A 21,556-nucleotide genomic window follows, 5' to 3' on the forward strand; every position below is an offset into this window, starting at 1 on the left:
GCATAATAAGCAGATTATAAAACCATCAGAAGCATAGAAAAACTTTTCTTACAATATAATCATCAGACAAAAATCATCAGACAAATTACTTTCAATTGTATAACATGTTATGAACTATACGGTTGCCCCATGAAGTATTCAACCCCCTAAATTTTGTGCACATTGTGTTTATTGTAGAGGCTTTGGAGTTGTATCACAACTCTATCAAGCACGTCTGGCACCATCATGGAGATGCATTGGAGAATTGGCCATTCACTAATTACACAAAAACCAGGCTAGAAAATGAGACATTTAATTGTGAAGGTGTGGCTGTAGATCCATTCAGCATCGTTCTCAGTAAGTGAATAGTCTGATATGGTAGGCTAGTTTCCAAATGTAGGTTACTGTGACACAGTAAACTGTCTTGTCTTTAGCCCTAGTCTCCTCTCCAAAACACTCTGAGTTGTAGCTTGAGAAGAGTCAGCTCAGTTAACCTGAACAAACTGTTAGCTAGCTGACTAGCCAGCAGGCTAGTTTAGCAAAACAACTGATGTTAATGTTAACATACAACTACTAGCCACTACTAGCTTCCACGTAACATTAGTGTACTGGGCACATCAGATGTGTTTTCAACAAGACAGTGATAGTTAGCTAACCAGACACTATGATTAGCTAGCTAACAAGCTGACATAATATCATATATAACATATAGGCTAACAAAATCAGTCAAATGGATCAGTGATGAAATGATCAGTTCCCAGACAAACACAGCACAGAAATTGAATTCTGAGATGGACAGTTGCACATTTAGAAATGATCATCTATTCTCAGCCGTTGCTGCCAAAAGCTGCCTCCAAAATGCTGCTAGAGGGCATGTTATGTCACCTGAAATGTTGTTATATGACCATGTGCTTCAAATGTGCTTATGATGCCTTATATATGCCTTACACCTTAATAGCACCACTTCAAATAAAGTATTACCAACTCGATCTTCTTGTAAATGTTCAATTTCTTAGGGGTTTCAATGGGTCTCAACAAAACAACTATCACAAGCTAATACAGCATGACACAGAAGACATAAAACACAAATCAAAATATCAAGTGTCTCATATTGTAAAGCATCGCATCCCAACGTCCAGCTCACATGGCGGGGAATGTGTCGAGGCAAGTGTCTGCATGCGCTGCCCGTCCGTCAAAGTTCAGGGACTGTATGTTTGACTGAGTTTGTTGGTGGTAGTGGTGGTTTTTGCCACTTAGCTCTGTTTAAAAGTCTTTGTTTAGCACATATCTAGGGTCAGGTTATTTCTGTAGGGCACAGTATTAAGACCCAGCAGAACTGACCCTAGATGGAACAATGTCTTTCAGAGCCACCTCAGTCCTCAGATGTCATGGACTCCTCAGGGAGTCATCCTCAAACATCAGCTTCATACAGTAGTTACTGCTGGATGGCAACTTGTTACTGGGTGGGGTATTTCCGTGATTACTACTCACTCTTGGTTGAAAAAGTTAAACCACTATACCTTTGGTCAATGAAGCTGTAGCTGTCCTTAAAAAAGTGTGCTAAAGCTCCAGTACAATGCCTTTTCGTAGGGTTTGACTGATATGGGTTTCTGAAGGCCGATATCAAAATCATTATTTTTTTATTGAAGCTGCCAGTGGCCAATATTCAATATCTTTTAATTTGACCATTTTCATGCCAAAAACAAAGCCGGTTTCATTGCAGGTTTTACAGACTGTTGAGTAAAATCCTCCAACACCACAGCACAGAGGAATGGAATGATTTCTCTGGTCAGACATCTGATATAAAAAAACAAGTAAGAATAAAAACATATTGACTAGCTGTGGCCAGGGAGGAACCTCCATCATATCAGAGGTGGACCACACTGATTGGCTGATATCTGATATTTAATTAAAGGCCAATATCGGCAACCCTACATGTCGGTCTAACCCTACAGGGGGGAGTGGTGTTTCCATTCACGTCTACTGCATGATCACGTCGGGTTCGATGTTGAAGAGCAGGTCATCGTTGTCCCTCCTGACCTCCAGCAGCAGGGCCGTCTCCTCCTGCAGCGCCCCCTGGAGCTCGGCCGTGGTCATCAGGGGTCGGCCGTTCAGCTTCACGATGATATCGCCGTCCCTGATCCCACCTCTGGTAGAAAGACAAAGAGAGACTGTTCGCATTGGAGCAACACCAACGAGGTAGTAGCGTTAGGATTTTTGAAGGTGAGAGAGGATGAGTCACGGAATAGAACCTGCTCACAGGTAGTAAAAGATAAAGCAATGGTATTACTGTTGAAATGAGTATATAAAACTGTTTTTTGAGTAAAGAGCCCAGTGTGATGGTGGATGAAACCTACTTCTGTGCAGGTGAGTGAGGAACAACCTCATGGACGTAGATCCCACTGGTAACATCGGGGAAGTCTGGGTTCTGCTGTTTTAGCTCTTCAACCAGCCTGGAACACACACACACACACACACACACACACACACATACATTTTTGAAAGCCAATACCAATACTAATATTTTTGGATTTAACTGCCAATAGACAATATTTTCTGGCAATGTTCAATATCTTTAAAATTGACCATTTTCATGCGAAGAAAAATTCCCAAAAATTACAAGTAGGCTATGCAGTGTTTCCCCCAGAATTGTATCATTGGCAGAGTGGAAAAGCCTCTGAAACAGTATTTAGACGATGGTACACTAAAAGTCTTCATGTATACTGGAATCTGATCAAAATGTTGCATTATCATCAATTCAGGTTAAGGGCCAGGCTTGGGTCAATTCACTTTCAGAATGTGTGCAGTTGAACATGCCGGAATTACTGTATTCTCAAGTTAATATATAAGTCTAGTTGAGATATGTATTGCCATATTTCTCATCAGCATTATAATTATCATCATCTTCATCAGTTAGACCTATTGCACTTACGCCGATGTGATGGTCAGCATCCTTATTCCAATGAAACGCTTCTTTATCGACCTCACATCTGTATAAGAGACTACAGTTAGTTGCTGAATATTCCGTCATGTGTGTTCCCTAAATAAAACTGGTCATCAAGTGTTTTCCCCAAATCCAACTGGTCGTCAAGTGTGTGTTCCCCAAATCCAACTGGTCGTCAAGTGTGTGTTCCCTAAATAAAACTGGTCATCAAGTGTTTTCTCCAAATCCAACTGGTTGTCAAGTGTGTGTGTTCCCTAAATCCAACTGGTCGTCAAGTGTGTGTTCCCTAAATCCAACTGGTCGTCAAGTGTGTATTCCCTAAATCCCACTGGTCGTCAAGTGTGTGTTCCCTAAATCCAACTGGTCGTCAAGTGTGTGTGTTCCCCAAATCCAACTGGTCGTCAAGTGTGTGTTCCCTAAATCCAACTGGTCGTCAAGTGTGTGTGTTCCCTAAATCCAACTGGTCGTCAAGTGTGTGTGTTCCCCAAATCCAACTGGTCGTCGTGTGTGTGTTCCCTAAATCCCACTGGTCGTCGTGTGTGTGTTCCCTAAATCCCACTGGTCGTCAAGTGTGTGTTCCCTAAATCCAACTGGTCGTCAAGTGTGTGTTCCCTAAATCCAACTGGTCGTCAAGTGTGTGTTCCCTAAATCCAACTGGTCGTCAAGTGTGTGTTCCCCAAATCCAACTGGTTGTCAAGTGTGTGTTCCCCAAATCCAACTGGTCGTCAAGTGTGCGTTCCCCAAATCCAACTGCACAGGAGTATATACAGGAGTAAAACCAACATTTATTTGTTGCTGATTATCACTTTTAATATTAAAAACATTTCATAAAAATATGTTACATTGTGTTACAGTCCGTCATCATTGGTGTACTTTGAACTTGCACAAGGGCCTGTGCATGTGTGTGATTGTGTGCCCACCTTTGCTGTGCTTGTCCATGGACTCATTGAGGAAGCGAGTGATCCTGTCAGAGGGAATGGCGAAGGAGATTCCTGCTGCGACCTTCAGGGTGTTGATGCCGATCACCTCTCCATCCTCAAACACAGAAGCACAGCAGGACAGTGTTATTTATTAAAATTAAAAATTAAAATCCATTTCCATTTCAGTTATTTAGATGACACTAGTCTCCAGAGTAAACTAAAGTGAGTACATTCGTAGAAAAAGCTTACATTCCTTGATTGCCAGCGTTATAAAAGCAACCAAGAGTGAGGAGTTCAAGAGTCACATTATCCAGACATAAGATATAATAGAATAACAATATTCCTGCATCCCACAAAGATTTATGGCCATAAGAGTCGTAAGAAATGAGACACAAGCAGAGAAAAGTATTTTCCATTTCACTGTAAAGCAAAGTCATGAAAATCCAAAGCCTTACCAAATTGACAAGAGGTCCTCCTGAATTTCCATACTGTAAAAGAAAACAAAAACAACTCAAGTCACTGCGTTCATTTCACTAATTTATCATATGTACATGTGCGTGTATGATGATCTGAGTGTGCATGTCCATACTTGTCTGTGCATGCCAGGTTTCAACTTTCAATTCACCCATTTCAAAATGTCATTCAAAACTGCAATTCACGTAATACTAGAGTGATCGTTCTTAATAATTTTGTTAAAGATCGGATAAAAGGAGCTTTTGTGATGTGCAGTATTTGATGAAAATCCACATAGGGAATGAATTGAACTCAAAGTGAATTGAACCCTGATGCATGTGTGTGTGTGTATGTCTGTGCTATTGTATTCCACGGTTGGAAGTAACAAAAAAACCTTAATTACTAGTGTCTCCATGAATCAACCCATGAATAAATCCCTTAAAAACCCATGATGCTAAACCCTTACTTTTTTAAAGCTATGTTATTTTTATTGGCTAATTAATAAGAATAATTCATAATTAATTAATTAATTAGAAATTAAGGACATTTCAGGGATACAATTAAGGGGTTTGGTTTCGCAGAAGTTAAGTTTAAGTTGTTACGTTTTTTTCAATTAAAGGACACTCGCGTGAACTCTTGTCCTTTTAGCATTGCATAGGAAAGATCATATGTATTCAACATGTCTGTTGAAGTAACTTTTACTTTGAGTTCAATTTCAAAGTAACAGTACTTCGACTTGAGATACTTTGGTCTACTCTCTACTCCAGCCTGGTTGTATTCTCACATTGATAATAGCGTCTGTCTGGATGTAGTCCATGTCGGAGTCCCTGATGCCCAGCTCCTTGCCGTCTCTCTGGGCGGTGCTGACGATGCCGGTGGTGACGGTGTTCTGGAGGGCGAAGGGGCTGCCGATCGCGACCACAAACTCCCCCGGCCTCAGGTCCGCACTGTGGCCCAGCAGCAGAACAGGCAGCTTCGTCTGAAGGAAAACAAGTGAGGAAATACTGCTAGAAAACACTGCCCACAAATCCCAACATAAAAGAGATTGATTTTCATCCATTTAGGATCACTTAAAATGCCGAGACAAAGAAAAATGAATGAAAATATGTATGAAAATACACAAAGAATTGAATATATGGAGTATGAAATACATCAAAAAAGATATGTGTAAGATATAACAGGGAAAGGAAATGAAAGGAAAGACGCAGACAGAAAAAGTGCTAGTAAAAAAAGAGAGAGAGAGGGATATGATGAAAAAAGAGAAGGGTTGAAGAGGTGAAGGGAAGGGGAGGAAAAGAACTGAGTAGAAACACATGCTCGCTAGACAGATGGTGTGACGGAGAAAGAGGAGGGAACGAGACGGAATCGGCCTGTTTGGGATTTCTTTAAGGTGGAGTGTTTTGGCTTGGATTTCTCTTCATCCCACTCCTCTCCCACTGTATGACATCAATCGAATGCAATGCAAAAAAATACTATTGAATTAAATGAATAAATAAAAAAACAAATCACCACATTCAAAAATCCCCCTAATTGTCCCTGAGGTGGTATGAGTCGTGGATGACCTGGACACCTGGGGCTGGAACCATTTGGCTTCAAACCTCGGGGGGAGTTCTTGGATCCTGACTGTGTTCCAGCACCACACCTACCACCCTATTAACACTACTGTGAACCTGGACACATGACACACACTGTAAACACACAAGTTTAGTGTGCTGACCTGGGTGAAATTCCCATCCAAAGACTCATTACCCTGCTGGAATCCCTCCTCCCTCTGTTCTAACGACGAGTCCTAACCAGACTTTGGGACGCACCACGACTGATGTGTCCATAACAATGTGCGGACTGTTTCTGTTTGTGGCTGGGATGAGGTGTCGCGTCTGCATTCACCCACAAAGCAGGAGAGTATGTCTTAATCTCTTGCAAGAAAGAGCCTGGGATGATAACAATAGACAATATGTCTGGCTTGACAGTGTCTTATATTGTAAATCGAGGTTTACCCCCTAGATGCACACCAGATGCGCAACTGATCATTGTCTAGGAGAAGTGAGTCGCTGTGTGTGCACAGCTTGATAGGATAGGCGTTGATGCACACGCCCACGCAATGCCAAGAGGAGGTTTAATATTATGCAAATGAGCAGGACAGCAGGACAACTACGAGAATTATTTCCTGCTAACTAGATGAGAAAATGACATGATGATGATCTGGACTCACCAATGGGTTGATTTTGATGGTAGCGATGTCCGACTTTTTGTCAATGTCCTTGATGCTGGCTTCATGCACATCACCATTATGCATCTGGACCTTGAGGAAAGAATGGAGGATATGAGATTTCTTGACGTTTCTTGTCAATTCACAACTCAGAGACAAAATCTCAAGTGGAGGAAATTTCATAGATTAGGCCTTTGATTTATCTCTTTCTATGAGACTAGCATTATATCAGGTGTATCCAGTAACCATTGATCTTCTATCCATAGGGTTCTATGGATTTCACAAAAATAGCATATCTTTTAGATGAGAGAGTCCTCAGTCAAATGGCTGATTGTTTGGTAACATAAGATTGAAGACTCTGAGTTAAAGTAAAGTTAAGATGAAACATGAAGGATCCCTGTGGAGGAACTGGGTTTCTGTACCTTGAGGTGCTGTCGGCCGGACACCGGCGTGGTGCTGGACACGACGTGGGCGTTAGTGACGATCAGACCGGTCTCTGACATCACAAACCCAGACCCGCTGGACAGAGGGACGTTACGGCCAAACAGAGGATGCCTGGGGGTCAGAGGCCAAATCACCATCACTCTTTCAGAGACTTCATACAGATTAGACAGGATATATGCTGAATAAACATACTACAAAAACCATCTACACGCATTCACGTTAATTCCACACTTACATGACAACGTAACGCCCCCCAACACACACACACACACACACACACAAACACACACAGTCAGTACCTGAGGAAGAGCTCGATGTGGACCACAGCAGGAGCAATTTTCTCCACCACGTCTGCGATGAAGTTGAACTTGTAGCGAGGACTGGCAGGATTTGAAGGACCTATACTAGCAAGAAGAATTATGCATTTTAATAGCAATTCAATAATCATTCAGCCACAGAACTTGACTGGACAGAACGGTCATTCCCATTCAAATCAATGTTCCAGGACGGTTGGAGCGGCGGCCATTTTTATGTGAAGCGTTGGGCTAGCTTGCGTATGAACCGACTTACAGCAAGTCACTGAGGTGAGAAGTTCTTGCTGCCATGGATTGCCAACATGCTAATGTTGACTAGAAGAGCTAGAGAGAGAGGTATCTTTGATAATGCTATGTTAGCCTCGTCGCTAACGACAGTTTTCAGTTTTGACAGTTGGCTAAGCACTCGTGCAACAGCGTCATTTCATGCTGTACTAGCCAAATTACCATGGCAAACAGTGGAAGGACTGTTCAATCCATCCATTCAAGTTCTGTGCATTCAACTCTTTAATTTAGCATAACATATAGGACTATTCTTCTCCGTACCAGGCACTTACCACAATATGAGGAAAACATTTTATGTATTATTCTGTTAGTATTCTGCATCAAAACCAGTGGCTATCACCAGCTGCATCATTTACTTTCGGGAGGAATGTTAACAAGCCTAAAATATTTTCTGTTCTTCAGAAGCAAAATGACAAATGTAGACTTTTTTTTATAATACGACACATGATACACAAATATAGAAGTTTAAGGACATAAGTGAAAAAAGTGTAAAACACTTAAAACACTTTTTTACTCAAGCACTTTTACTGGAGCTATTCTAACTTTTCTGTGCATTTGCTTTTGGATTACCTTTTCTATTGTTCATTCTCTATATTGTAAAGCACTTTGTGACTCTATGTTGATAAGTGCTCTATAAAGTTTATTATTATAAGTAACCTATACATTGCTTCACAAAGTCTCTGAATCATTACTTTTCAAGGTTCAGGTTTAAAGACTTAGAGTTCTTGAGGATCAAACTGATTTTTTTGTTTGTGAGATTTTATGGACTTGATGTCTTATCACAGCTTATGGAGAGAGTTAAGTGATTCATATTGCTCATACTTGTCTTTGACCAAGATAAATATAACCTTTCTAAACTCAGCCCCTTCTTTTTGAAACCGAATCAATGAAGAGAGCAGCATCCTACATTCTAGAAATAACCTTGGCCATAATTACTCTCTATTTCTATGTGTGTGTGTGTGTGTGTGTGTGTGTGTGTGTGTGTGTTTAATGATGCGAACATCCAAGGATCCGTTACAGCCGCCCAGAGACCAAATGCCTTGACCTAACTAGACCCAAACCACCCCCATTTTTCTGTTAAAACCACAGGCAAAACTGTTTTTAGACCAAACAAGTGATTTTCCCCTCAGGTGACCGCGGTTTCTCTCTGGCTCCCGGTCAGTCACATGTGGCGGTTACACTGATCTGGAAACATATGGTTTTCATTTCAGTCGCTGAGGGAAAAATCTGGAAATTTGGACTGAGATCAGTTTGTGAGAAAGGAGGGAAGAAAGGATGGAGGGATGAGAACCTCACAGCTGTAGACTCATGCTTGGTTGACACTGACCTGGGATCAGCAAGCCCTGCCCTAGACTGTATTTTAACCATTTAAATTCAACCACAAGATTGCGCTTGGAACAGTTTTATGCTCCCACGGTATAGAAATAAATCATTACAGATTAATTGAATATGTCCATAGGTGAAACAGCCAAGGACTTCAAGCAGATCAGAGGCTCTATGGCTTCTAATGCTTAATCAATAAGTCGACTATTCAGTTAGTAAGACTTCATTCAGTCAGTTAGTCAGTTTTAATGTTCTATTGGTCACACTTACACTTATAAATACATTTTTGACAGATCTAAAAGCCAATTGGCCTGATTGCATGTTATTTTCAGGGGGAAATGAGGGAAAAGCAATTTTGCAGGTTAAATGGACAATTCAATTAGCACATTAAAATCTCATGACTATTGGTCAACTTCGCAATTTTCTTGAGTCAGGGATTGTCTGACTTGGCTCTTGTATATATAGTCTCTAGATTGTGTAGTCAACTCACTGGGTGAACCACTAGCCTGGAACCACTGCAAATGATGATGACTTTAACTACTAGACTACTAGACTTTAAGTCAGTACATCCAGTAATTGTTAATAAGGGAAATGCAGTTGGAGCAGAGCAGAGACTCAAAACACTGAGGTCCAGATTCACTCTTTCTCTTTAGGCCTTGGTGGCTTAGTCTTACAGCTGAAGCTATTTGCCCTTGTAGTTGGAGGCTATTCGCTTGCTTAGTGCTGGTTTGCACCACAACTTGATTTGTATGAATTTCTTAGCAAGTAAGAGGAAAATACTAAATGTAGACCTCAAGCCTCATTGCTTTGTCAATATTAAAATCAAGTGCCCCACTGGCTTACATATGCAATATAAAGCAGAGGAAGACGTTGTACATACATTCATACACAGCTATACATCCATCACATCATTATGTAAACTAAAGACAGAGAGCAGCAGGAGTCCTAATCTTTTTCAGCAGGATAATAGTTTATTAATTCACATAGGGAGCCAGGATCATTAAAATATAATCTATTTGCATGGGAACCCACCGGCAAGAGGCCAATTTTGGTCTCCAGCCCCTCATTTCCTAGAGGATTAGACCTACCATGATTAAGAGAAGCAATGTCATTAATCTGTATAAAGGCAGCCAATTATTTCCTCATGAGAAGCACAGCATTTAAATCCTTTCCCTCTGAGCTCACCAGTCCCAAATCCTGAAATGTGATGTTGCCTCATAGCCACAAGATGATGAGAGATGAGATGAGATGAAACTTTAATGATCTCTATGGGGAAACTGGGCCATTGCATAGAGAAAATATTATCTAATGCACCCGACCATTCCTGAAAATCCTGAACATATTGGGATCTAGAAACTCCAATGCAAAGTAAGCACATCTCAGTCTTGGGTCGACTACCCAAACATTCCACAAACCCACCTGATGGCACCGACTTGGCAGTACGCTTGGAAAAGCAAGCGGAGCTGCTGCCAAGGGGGGTGAGCGGTGGCAACAGTCTGTACCGGTCGAGCGGTAATGATGACTTCAGCGTCGTCTCTTCAATAAAGATTGAGTCACGTTGTAATTTAGCAGTCAGCTGTACGCTGCCGGGCCAAGGTTTTGCCTTTGAGGGGAATTCTAGGAAAATGTGGTTTGGTTACTTTAGACTGAAGAAGAGCTGACTTTGGGCTGATGACAAGGCAGAACCAGACCAAAGGCTGATGACATGTCTTGGCATAGCGATTACTAAGAAGCAGACTTGAAAAAAGTATGTTTTTGTTTATGCCATGGCCTTGCAGTATTGTTGAATGACCATCAAACTTCATACAATTCTGTTTATCTCTTTCAACATTTGAATTAAAGGAAATATCCCTCCTCATATCCTCTTACCCTGTTAGATCTCATCAGTCTGTGATGTTCAATGCACACCAGCAATTATTTTGTGATGAAGTGTTGTAATTTACTTTTTTGGCATACCTACTTTCCCTCAACCTGCCTTGTCTACTTCTACTTCAGTTAGAGATCTACTACATTACCCAGAATGCCTTTCAATAACCCTCAGAGAATGGGTGTGAACTTGTTGCTTGCAGTCCAAGATGGGCATATGGCCATATAAAGAGCTTGCAAGTGTGATCATAAGTTATATGTCTCTATGATAAGCAACAAAAAGGACCCAGAAGGTGACTTTTCCCTCAACATTTGAATATTGTTAACCATAAGTTAACACAAGTCTTTCAAAATGAAATGTCAGATGGCTTTTAATGAACATTTTCAAATTGTCATTGATTGCGTATATGGCAGCAGCACAAAAATGCAAATACAGTGAGATTGGTGAACTTTAATTCTAATTAAATGGAAAATAAAGGTTGCAGTTGTTTTTATCGCATTTGAATCTTCATATTTGAATTAACATCTGAATATTGTTAACCATAAACGGGCCAAGTCTTTGAAAATGAACTGTCAAATGGCTTTTTCAACGAGTTGACTATACACTTCCATAAGAAAACACAAAGAAGACACAAACTGTTGTTGCTGCTGCCGGAAATGTAAAAGCCAGAGGATTTTTCCCAGGAAAGAGCTTCTAGACACCAGGTGTTTAGAACAGACAATGTAAAAGCTTTCATTAACTGGATATAGGTAGGATCACTATTGTGTTATAGCAATAAAATGGACATTTATTTCAATGAAAATGTTGTGGATTATTACTTCAAGATAAATATGGCTGTTCTACTTTTGCTTTTGGCAGAAACAAAAAAGGGTCAAACAGTCAAAACACAGCTAGGGGAAGAATCTATTCTGGTAATTGGTCAATTAGGGAAATTATCTTCAAACTCACTATAATCTAAAAGGGCATTATGGCTGTCTTACAAAAGACAGATTAGGGAGTGGAGATCTGCAGGTCAGTCACCCATATATTCTTAGTCTACCACTCCCTTTAGGTTTGTAATGCTCCAATGACACAGTCTGTGTGTGTGTGTGAATGTGTGTGAGTGTGTGTGCGTGTGCGTGCGTGTGCCAGTCGCAAACCCTTTAAACCCAGACAAAATAAAGAGCCTCTGATCAAAGTGAAGTGTAAATAGACTCTGCCACAACTGTGGGCTGTGGGGACTTCCTGCTTCCTCCGCTTAAGTCTCTCCATGGGGATACGTCTGTGTGTGTGTGTGTGTGTGTGTGTGTGTGTGTGTGTGTGTCTCAGTGTGCAATATACTGGACCAAATGTACTGTATATTTAAAAATGATTTCTGATATTTAGACTTCTCAACGTATGCTTGGGCAGACAATTGAACAGCCTTAAATGTTATAATAGCAGTGTGTGTGTGTGTGTGTGTGTGTGTGTGTGTGTTTCAGACGTCTTTAACCCCCTGAGTGTGTCTCAGTGTTTCAGTGGGGATTGTGGTGATGACTGTAGCAGTCAGTATAGCAGCAGTCTGTTTCATCCATCAGTACACAGGAAGAATTTTCTTTGCTTTTCTGTACTTTTTTGGGGTGATGATGTGGGTGATGGGGGTGAAGTTGGGGTTGTACCCCCCTTTTTAAGACAAAACATGCTATTTGTCTGTTTGGTTGCAATGGAAAAAAAACCAATCTCTAATTGCATGTTGTATATTGAAGTTGAAACACTGCTTGTTGCTTCCTGGCTTGGTTTGTGGTTCATTCTTTGGATTAAAGTAATAATCAGTAAATACATTTCTATTTTGCTACTCTCTATCGCCGATGGATAGAACTCAATAGTGATTCAACCTGTATCCAGTTTATGAAAGCTTTTACATTGTCTATTCTAAACACCTGGTGTCTGGTAGCTCTTTCCTGGGAAAAATCCTCTGCTGCACAGGAAGTGATGCGTTTTATGTTTCCAGTTTGTTTGGAATAAACAGAAGAAGAACTGGGTAGTTAGCATGAGCAGTGATAGCCACCATGGCTGAACAGACAAAGAAAAGAGAAACTCAAACTGCATCAACAGAAAATCCAAGGAAAAAACAGTTAATCCCATTCTGTAGCCCTTTGCTCTAATATTCTATATGCACAAACTATAATCTTGGTGAGGACAAATATTCCACAGCTAGACCACATTATCATTGATTGCCATGGGGGAAAAGAGGTCTTTTTGCAAAAAAAACCCATAAAAAATCTGTTTTATAAATCTCACCCCTTTGCTAACTTTGATAACAACTGGGCTTGGGCGTATATTTGATAATATTGGATATTGCGGTATTTTCTGCAGTATCGAATATCGCCCACCCTCCCCCTCACAACTGAGCAAACTTTTACATTTATAAACCTATAATCTACTAGTGGTAGTATGGTAAAAAACAGTTGTAGTGAAAAATATTGTCATTTTATTTCAAGTGTGTTCCCTTTTCCACAATCAGCCCATTTTCCTGGAAATGGCAGGGATGAGCAAATGACACCAAATGGCTGTCGTTTTTGCTTGAATAGTAAGATCAAATTTCTAGGCTATTAGTAATAATAATAATAATAACAACACGACCGACATTATTACATTTTGGATATCGCCCAAGCCTAGATACAACAGTGTGGTAATGTGCTACAAACTCTCTTGGTTATGGTCTATGTAAAACACTTCCTCCAAGAAGCTGTCACGCTCCACATGTAAGTTAAGTAAACAGCAGGCAAGTTATGACTGTACAGTGTCCTGAGGGAGTGTGTGTGTGTGTGTGTGTGTGTGTGACAGAGAGGGATAGAGAGAGAATATGTGAGAGATAGAGTGTAAGAGCGTGTAGTGAAGGAAGCAGAATCATTTTCATGGCCAGTCACTTTTCATGGCTTGTAACTTTTCTTTCTGTTTTTTTTTTTTTGTTTCAAATGGAGAAAGTAGTGGAATAAAAAGCCGGGGGAAGTGGCACCTCCAGGCAGGAACATGTACATAAAAGTGGACAGGATGAGGAGTGTAAAGCAACAAATGCTGGCATTCATCCAGTGTGTGTGTGTGTCTGTGAGTGAGTGTGTGTGTGTGTTGGTGTGTGTGTGTGTGTGTGTGCGTGTGTGTGTGTGTGTGTGTGTGTGTGTGTGTGTGTGTGTGGAAGGCTGAAACAGCATTTAGACCATCGTGGGACACTAAAACTACTACTACTGCTACTATTAATAACAAACATATTCATGTATATTTGTGTGGAATCTGATCAAAATCCCATTAGAATCAGTTCAGGTTAAGCTCTTCACATAAACAACCAGTCTTGATCAATTCTACAATAGATATGTAATCAATCAAACTGCATCAGATCCATCACATCAGAGGTGGACCACACTGACTGGACCAGATCCCATTTTTAACAAAACACCAATATCGGCCCCGTATATCCGTCTAAACCTAGTGTGAATAATAATGGGCGTCAAATTGGAGTTTATAGAGTGAGATTGCTCTGGGGCACTGAGTTGAAATCCCCCTCCCCCTCCCCCTCCCCCCTCCCTCCTCCCTATCCTGTCCTTAATGGGAAAAACATTAAACTGGCTGACCACACACCAATGCCAAGGGGGAATCTCCACTGGAGGGAACACACACTTTTTAAACTGAGGATTATCATTTAAAGAACCAGAGTCCCAGCTCTTCAGAAACAAGCAAGGCCTGAACTGTCCGATATATTAACATGTGAATTCTGTTTTTAAGGTGGAGGGGGTTTATAAGCCAGTCACACAGGCAGCATTAATACCCATTTTGCTGGAGGTGCGGTTTAATGGCACTGTCTATTCTGTTCCAAATAACTGGTTTAGCCCTGCTTTAACAGCCTGTTAAAACTGCACCTGTCCTCTATAAACGGTGTTTATCTGTACTGGCAAACTTTACTCACATTACTCTGGCGTCCGAGGCTTATTCATTTGGATTTTATTAAGATGTATAGAGTTGAGAAAACCCAAAGGCAGTTTATTTATGTGAAAAACACAAAAAAAAAAAAAAAAAATTCTAATTATTCTACAGGATATTGTGGGGAAACAGCCAACATCAGTAGGCTACTGCATTATTTTCTGAATGGATTTTTTTTCAAAGTGTCACATTCTCACTGGTCACATCATGGTTTATCTTACTATAGCCCCGATACGTTCAGTTCTTGTATGGCGAGAGAATCACACCAAACTCCATTCAAAAATCTGACAATTTCATGCCTCCTTGCGTATTAGCAGTAGATATACCTGGTAGAGCATAATTAAGATATTTTCTGAATGATTAATATATTACACTTTTGTATTCGGCATAGCTCTGATACAACAAGCAGCACTTATTACCGTAATATTTAAACTTTACAATCAACAATCGGTTCCTCCCATCGTCCACTAGCCTAAACAACACCGTTATGGGGTTGATGATGGTCGGCAGCGAGCAGTATGGACCAATTCTAAAAGTTGAAATTTATTGAAATAAAGTGCTGCTTGGTGCATCATTTATATGCCGAATTTACCAGAAGACCCAACAATTTATAAAAGTTCTTAAGTCATGTTCTACGAGTTGTCTATATTTGCCAATGAGCAAGGAAACATCAAATTAACAGACTTCTGAATGGAGTTCTGCGTGACATTCTTCTCCGCATAAGAGAACGGCACGCATCGGGGCCAGTAACGGTTCGTCTTACCTATACTGGTTTCGCACGGTCCTTTCTGGATCTGGCTGATGCCGGGGAGCCCCTGCTGCAGCGCCTTCCTGCTGGTCGCCTTCAGCTGGCACACGTTGCCGTACGTCTTCCCGTCGCTGCCGCAAACCTCCTGCCTAAACTTGCACTGGCAGAAGCCCTTGGAGAGCCGCTTGCCCGCCGGGTGTTTGCACTCCAGTCCGTCCCCGCAGGGCAGGTCGTCCTTGCGGCCGCAGGGCTCGCCTTCCCCCTGGGCGCACACCAGGCAGCAGTTGCAGCGGTCCGGCACGTAGCCGCTGGGGCAGCTGGGGCTCGGACAGGTACTCACATCGCACCGCGTCGGACACTTGGCTTTCGGCTCGGCGTGCGCGAACTCCTTGAGGTAAAGGGACACGATGACGAACAGTAGGATTTGCATTTTTTTATTTTTTTTTTATTTTAAACTTGAAGGATGCTGAGAGGATAAAACGAAGGAGGAGAGGATGAGGAGTTTACGCGGAGATCATAGTCGGTGAAGAAGCTGGAGTGGCTCTTTGGAGAAGGCGGCTCGGCACCTTTACGCATCACTTTCCCGGCACTCTACAGACGGAATTTCTCATGCATGAAATGACAGCGGGTGTCTCTTTGTTGCTGCAGCATACATTAGAATAGATCAACTGAAATAATCTTGGAAAATCCACGATATATATAAAAAATGGATCCTAGACCCGCGCGTAATCGACTACCAACGAGCTGGAGTGGCTCAACAGTGCGACGGACTGTAGTGTTTTCTGTCTTTTGTATGACCAAGTTTAGGGAAGATCCAGTTGGCTATCAGTCTCTTTTTTATCCGGGTCTGCCCACTGCAGCCGGGCCGGGCCGGAGAGAGAGGGAGGAGACCTGGGAAGCAGCTGCGGTCCTGGAGGCGTGGTGTCGGAGCTCACTTGACTCCTCCATCATCCTCGGTACGGATATTACATTAATCACCGCAACCATGCGTGACTTGACAATTACACTGACTTCAAAAATCACATCTCTAAACATGTCAAAGAAATGGCAGCAGGGTGTTTGGTGACTGTGCTGCCTTCAAGTGCTCCTCGAAAACTTCTACTTCCCATTTTTTGGTGGTTGTTTTGTTTTAGAAGTGAAATGCCACAAAGCTAACTTGAGATGCAGCAACTCATTGAAGAGGAGAACATGTACATCAGGCATTTGATTGATGTTTTAATTAATTTATTAGCCAAAACGTATGTATGTTCACATGTCAATAGCAGGACAAATACATTTCCATTGAATTGGAAAGTAATTCTAACTTAAATGAAGTATTATTATTTATGAAATTGACTCTGAAATAATTACATTTTATCTCTATCTTGTTCCATAGATCCAATAAAATACAACCAGACACTAATGTTCAGACCCATAGTTCATTTTATCTATTTCAGTCTAGTTGATATCAAACCAAACAAATTTGTATTTGTGTTGGTTGGTTCTATTGTGCTTTCTTGAAAATGTGTTTATATGGATAAAAATAACATAATCTTTTTTCTTAATACCTATAATAAAGCTCTTTTAATACTGCTGGTTTGGAACATTTCATGCTTTCTTAAATGGTTCCATAAAGGCATAAAGGTTCCATATAGGTCCATGTGTGCATGGCAATAAAGAGAATCTTTCTATAAGGGTCCTTCACAGCACCATGAAGGGTTCTACTATGGTCACATCACATTCAAATTACAAAAATGGTAATCCTTTTCTGTCTTTGTCTGTTCAGTCATGGTGGCTATCACTGCTCATGCTAACCTAGTTCTTCTTCTGTTTATTCCAAACAAACTGTAAACATAAAATGCATCACTTCCTGTGTGCTAGATGATTTTTCCCGGGAAAGAGCTACTAGACACCGGCTGTTTAGAACAGACAATGTAAAAGCTTTCATGAACTGGATATAGGTTGAATCACTGTTGAGTTATATCCATTGGCAATAACAAAATGGAAATGTATTTATATGAAAATGTTGCTTATATGTACTTTAACTTCTGGGACTCCAGAGAAATGTTAAATGAATTTGGAATGTTGATGTAAATAATTGTCATTGATCTACACAGGCCTGCAGGCAGGCAGTCAGGTCCACGTGCTGTGCTGCTTTTTTCTTTCTTTTCAAAACATTAAGTAATTCATTCTTCCCTCCAGACTTGGGATATGAGGACATGCTTTCATTAGAGTCCCCTTGTAAGGGCAATTTAACATGACCAGACCATGCACTTGCTCTCTCTCTTGAGCTAACACGCACACGCACGCACACACACACACACACACACACACACACATTTGTCTTACTATACTTGTGAGGACCTTCCATTGACTACATTACTTCCCTCACCACTAACCTGAACATAAACTAGGTTCCATGCTAACATTTTAGCATACACTATGTTGAGTGATAGTAGGCTCCATGCTAACACTTTAACGTACACTATGTTCAGTGATCACTTAATGGCTAAATTGACCAAGAAGACAATCTACCAAACACTCACCGTATTCCTTTAGCCCTGAACCCAAGTCCTAATCCTAATGTAGCCCCTGATAGAAATGAGGACCGTCCAAACTGACCTCACTTTGCAAAAATGTCGCCACTCCGAAGGTCTAAAAACTCCAACTGGTTCTCACGAGGATAGAAGCACAAGAACTAAAACACACACAGAGACACGCAGACAGACACAGACACTGCAGATGTGAGCCTGTTTTTAATACATACTTTCCCCCTGGCAGGCTGACATTCATAGGGGTTCAATGGGGTTCTGGACCGGGCCTATACCACGGATGGAAGACAGTCCAGGTTTGTTTGGGTAGACAAGAGGGGTGTCGACCAAGTCATATGTATTTCAGCCGACCGTGGGTGTGTTTATTTGAAATAGCGACGTCAGACACTTGAGGAAACACAGGCCTTCTTGTTCACTGGGAATAAACACTATTTCTGGGGTTAATGGAGGGATACAGGCAGCACTTGACGATATTTGTCTGGGTTTTCATTCTTTATGACTCATTTGATCAAATACTATAGAACTATAATAATCCTATAATAATGTTTTAGATTTTCTGTATGTTATAGGAATATTCTAGTGAAATCATAGCAGATAAAAATACCATTAAGTACAGTAAAGTCACTGAAAACTCACTATTGAGTACTGCAGACACACTGCAAGTCCCTATAGGAATATTATAGGAATATTATAGTGATTTTTCATTAAGGACATTTCAATGGAAAAATGTCCAGAATTTGTGGTTTCATTGACAATCTCAGTCTTTCTACTTATTAGCACACACACACACACACACACACGCAAATTCAATCATCATTCCCATGATATACGGTGGAAACAGCTTGCTGATTTGGTAGTCAAGGCCCACAAACGGACGCTACTATATGTGGTACAATTTCCATCTGATGCCAAATTCTTCCAGGCCAATGAGGTATGGAGTCTCAGAGTGCATTATGGGTCACTAGGGAAACTCAGGCCTCCTGTCATTACAGGAATATAACATCATTCTATGCCGAGGTTGTCTTCCTCCTTCAAGAGAGCAGACATTTGCTCTCTTTGTATTTTAGGTCAGATGCGAGGGAAACGAACAGTTTGGTTTCATCAGTACAAATACAGAAATCACAACATGACCTGTACACCTAAATTCAATTACGCGGACACAGTGAGAAAGGTTCATGTAAAATAAACCTGGGAGGATGAAGGGAACCGGGAGGTGCATTGTTTCAACAAACACTTCAATCTGAGGGAAACCTGATCTCCTGAGAAGTGAAGGTGTTTCTGTCAAGCATCCTATCTGTGGATCATTACAATAACTGTTCAGTTACAGCAAAGATGAATGATATATGATTTTTAGGTTGCATCTCAGATTTCTCTTCCCTCTCTGGTTGAACTCACACACACATATACTGTATATATATATATATATACAGTCTCAGGCTGAATGCTGAGTTAGTCAGTTAGTCATCAGTTGGAGCCAAGAGCAACAGAAACTGAATCTGCAGGCCTGTTATCATGGCTTCACACACCAGCATTCATTCATTCTCTCTCTTCTACTCCCTCCCTCCATCTGCAGTTGTTCCATCCGTATTTCCTCCTCAGCACCGCTGTTCTGACAGACACAAACTCCATCCAGGTGCATAGAGAGCGCTGACACATTTAAGTAATTGTCAAATTTAATCTCAGCATATGGTTCACATTCCCACCGTGATTGGCGACATGTAATTCAAGAGAGAAGCGTAGAAAAAAAAGGCACGTCTGTGGCACATAGATAATATTTCCCTCTGGTATTTGTGGTCTATGTGGTTGATGACAGATGTACAGTGTGTGGGTCAGCGTGTTGGTCTTCACTGTAACAGCATACAGTCTGTTTAATCCAATAGGAACCTGTAGCATAAGAGTCCAGTATAATGTGTTGTGCAGCAAGAGCTGTGGTCTGTTCCAGGTCTGTCGCCTCCATTCAAAGGCCAGACTTTTTATCTTTGATAGTTATTTTTACTGTCCCACAACACAAAATACATACTGCAACATAATATATCGGCAGGTGTTGAGAAGGTTGTTCATCAATGCCAATGACTCAATGAGTACTTCGCCAGATGCTGAGATTTCTGGCTTTCAAAACTCTCTTTCTGGCCCGTACTAAAAAAAAACAAAACTACAAATCTCCCCACCCATAAGAGTTTTAGAGAGTTTTAGAGACCTGTTGACGTTGTTGCAGTTCCTACTGATTGCCAACAGAGGCCGATACAGGCCATGCACTTCTATCTGGTATAAGATTTTATTTTCAGACTGAGAGACAGACCAGGGGAGATACAGGAGAGAGAGCTAGACCGATATTGTCCTGTTATTAAAAATCAGATCTGGTCCAGTCAGTGTAATTTACCTCTGATATGATGGATATGATGCAGTTTGATTGATTGTAGAATTGATCAATACTACACTGGTTGTCTATGGGAAGAACTTAACCTGAATTTAATCTAATGACATTTTGATCAGATTAGTATGCATGAATATATTTGTAATATATGGAAACACTGAACATGTTCAAATTTAAAGATATTGTCTATCAGCACAAAATGTCAGCTATTGGCAGCTTCATCCAAATATATCAGTGTTGGCCTTCAAAAACCCATATTGGTAAAATTTTTCTAACCATCATACAGAAGGCTGAAAAGAAACAAAGATTGAGTTTCAGTGGGACAAAAAATGCATAAAATAAATGCAAAAAAATTTAGGGAATGTAAAAATGATTGGTGATCTTTGGAAGAACAGAGCTGCTTTGTGGCAAGACAAGAATCAAACAATTCCAAGGCAAGTCTCTCTACTGAAAATATTATAAAGCCTTTGTTTACTTGGCTATTGCATCTATTGCATCTACCTTCATCAAGGTGCACAATCTGATGCAGATGCTTCTGAGAAACCCAGCACAGGACTTCACCTTCACTCTTGAAATGGCACTTCACAAGGTGATAAGGAAGAACAAATACAGCTCCTCTTGCAAAAGCATTCATGTTATAGAGTACATACTTAAAATGAAAGTGCCTAAATGCCTCTCTCCTTTTACTATTGGTATTGACGCTTCAAATGTAGATTCTGATTGGTTTTTTTTTATTATTATTGAATGCATGGTATTTATTTATAGTGTGTGACCCTACATGTAATGTAGTAGCATCATTGTTGGACTAATGCTGCGTTCATATCATATCGGATTTACTGTAAATACAAGCTGCCAACTGGGAAAAAACGTTCACGTCTGCCTCCTAGTGGTGATTACAAGTAGGACATGTGGAAATATTTTGGCTCTGATATCTCCCACCTGGTGTCACAAATTGAGCCAATGTATCAACTGTGTAAACATAGCTGCGAATCCACCGATGTCGGCACTCCATGATAATGAAAATCAAAATGATCCGTTATATTCACACTAATACAATCAAGTGTACTTATGAAAAACAAGTAATGTCTGCTGCAGTTTGTTTATGGTTGATTTTGATTTTTTTTGGAGATGTGGGCATTCCAACGTGTTAAACATGTGAACGCTGCCAAGTTGTAGCAACGAGATGTCAACCAGCTCTTTTGCTTCTTCTGATATGACATGAATGCGGCATT

At 40.8% G+C, this 21,556-nt stretch overlaps 1 protein-coding gene across 2 annotated transcripts; it reads right to left on the bottom strand.

Annotated features, from left to right (window-relative positions):
• Positions 1 to 611: 611 nt before the first annotated feature.
• On the bottom strand, positions 612 to 16,052 carry htra3b (HtrA serine peptidase 3b). 2 transcript variants are annotated; one of them, XM_071926056.1, is made up of 10 exons: positions 15,441 to 16,052; positions 7,249 to 7,348; positions 6,928 to 7,060; positions 6,509 to 6,598; positions 5,081 to 5,275; positions 4,299 to 4,331; positions 3,844 to 3,958; positions 2,912 to 2,969; positions 2,337 to 2,432; positions 612 to 2,128 (listed from the first exon to the last, which is right to left on the bottom strand). In XM_071926056.1, exons 1-10 carry the CDS (start codon positions 15,847 to 15,849, stop codon positions 1,960 to 1,962), a joined length of 1,398 nt encoding a protein of 465 aa, XP_071782157.1. In that variant the 5' UTR covers positions 15,850 to 16,052; the 3' UTR covers positions 612 to 1,959. The 2 variants fall into 2 exon arrangements, with proteins under 2 accessions (XP_071782157.1, XP_071782156.1); XM_071926055.1 differs by having other exon boundaries at positions 15,435 to 16,052.
• Between the last annotated feature and the right edge of the window lie 5,504 nt (positions 16,053 to 21,556).

Source organism: Centroberyx gerrardi, chromosome 23 (genome assembly GCF_048128805.1).
Source record: "Centroberyx gerrardi isolate f3 chromosome 23, fCenGer3.hap1.cur.20231027, whole genome shotgun sequence".
NCBI classification, from domain to species: Eukaryota; Metazoa; Chordata; class Actinopteri; order Beryciformes; family Berycidae; genus Centroberyx; species Centroberyx gerrardi.

Excerpts from the sequence above, each read along its gene's own strand:
- htra3b (XM_071926055.1), bottom strand. The coding sequence starts at position 15,849 with ATGCAAATCCTACTGTTCGTCATCGTGTCCCTTTACCTCAAGGAGTTC. Across the intron at positions 6,599-6,927 it reads CCGGCCGACAGCACCTCAAG|GTCCAGATGCATAATGGTGA; the intron begins GTACAGAAACCC and ends TCTTTCCTCAAG. Across the intron at positions 2,970-3,843 it reads CATGGACAAGCACAGCAAAG|ATGTGAGGTCGATAAAGAAG; the intron begins GTGGGCACACAA and ends TCTCTTATACAG.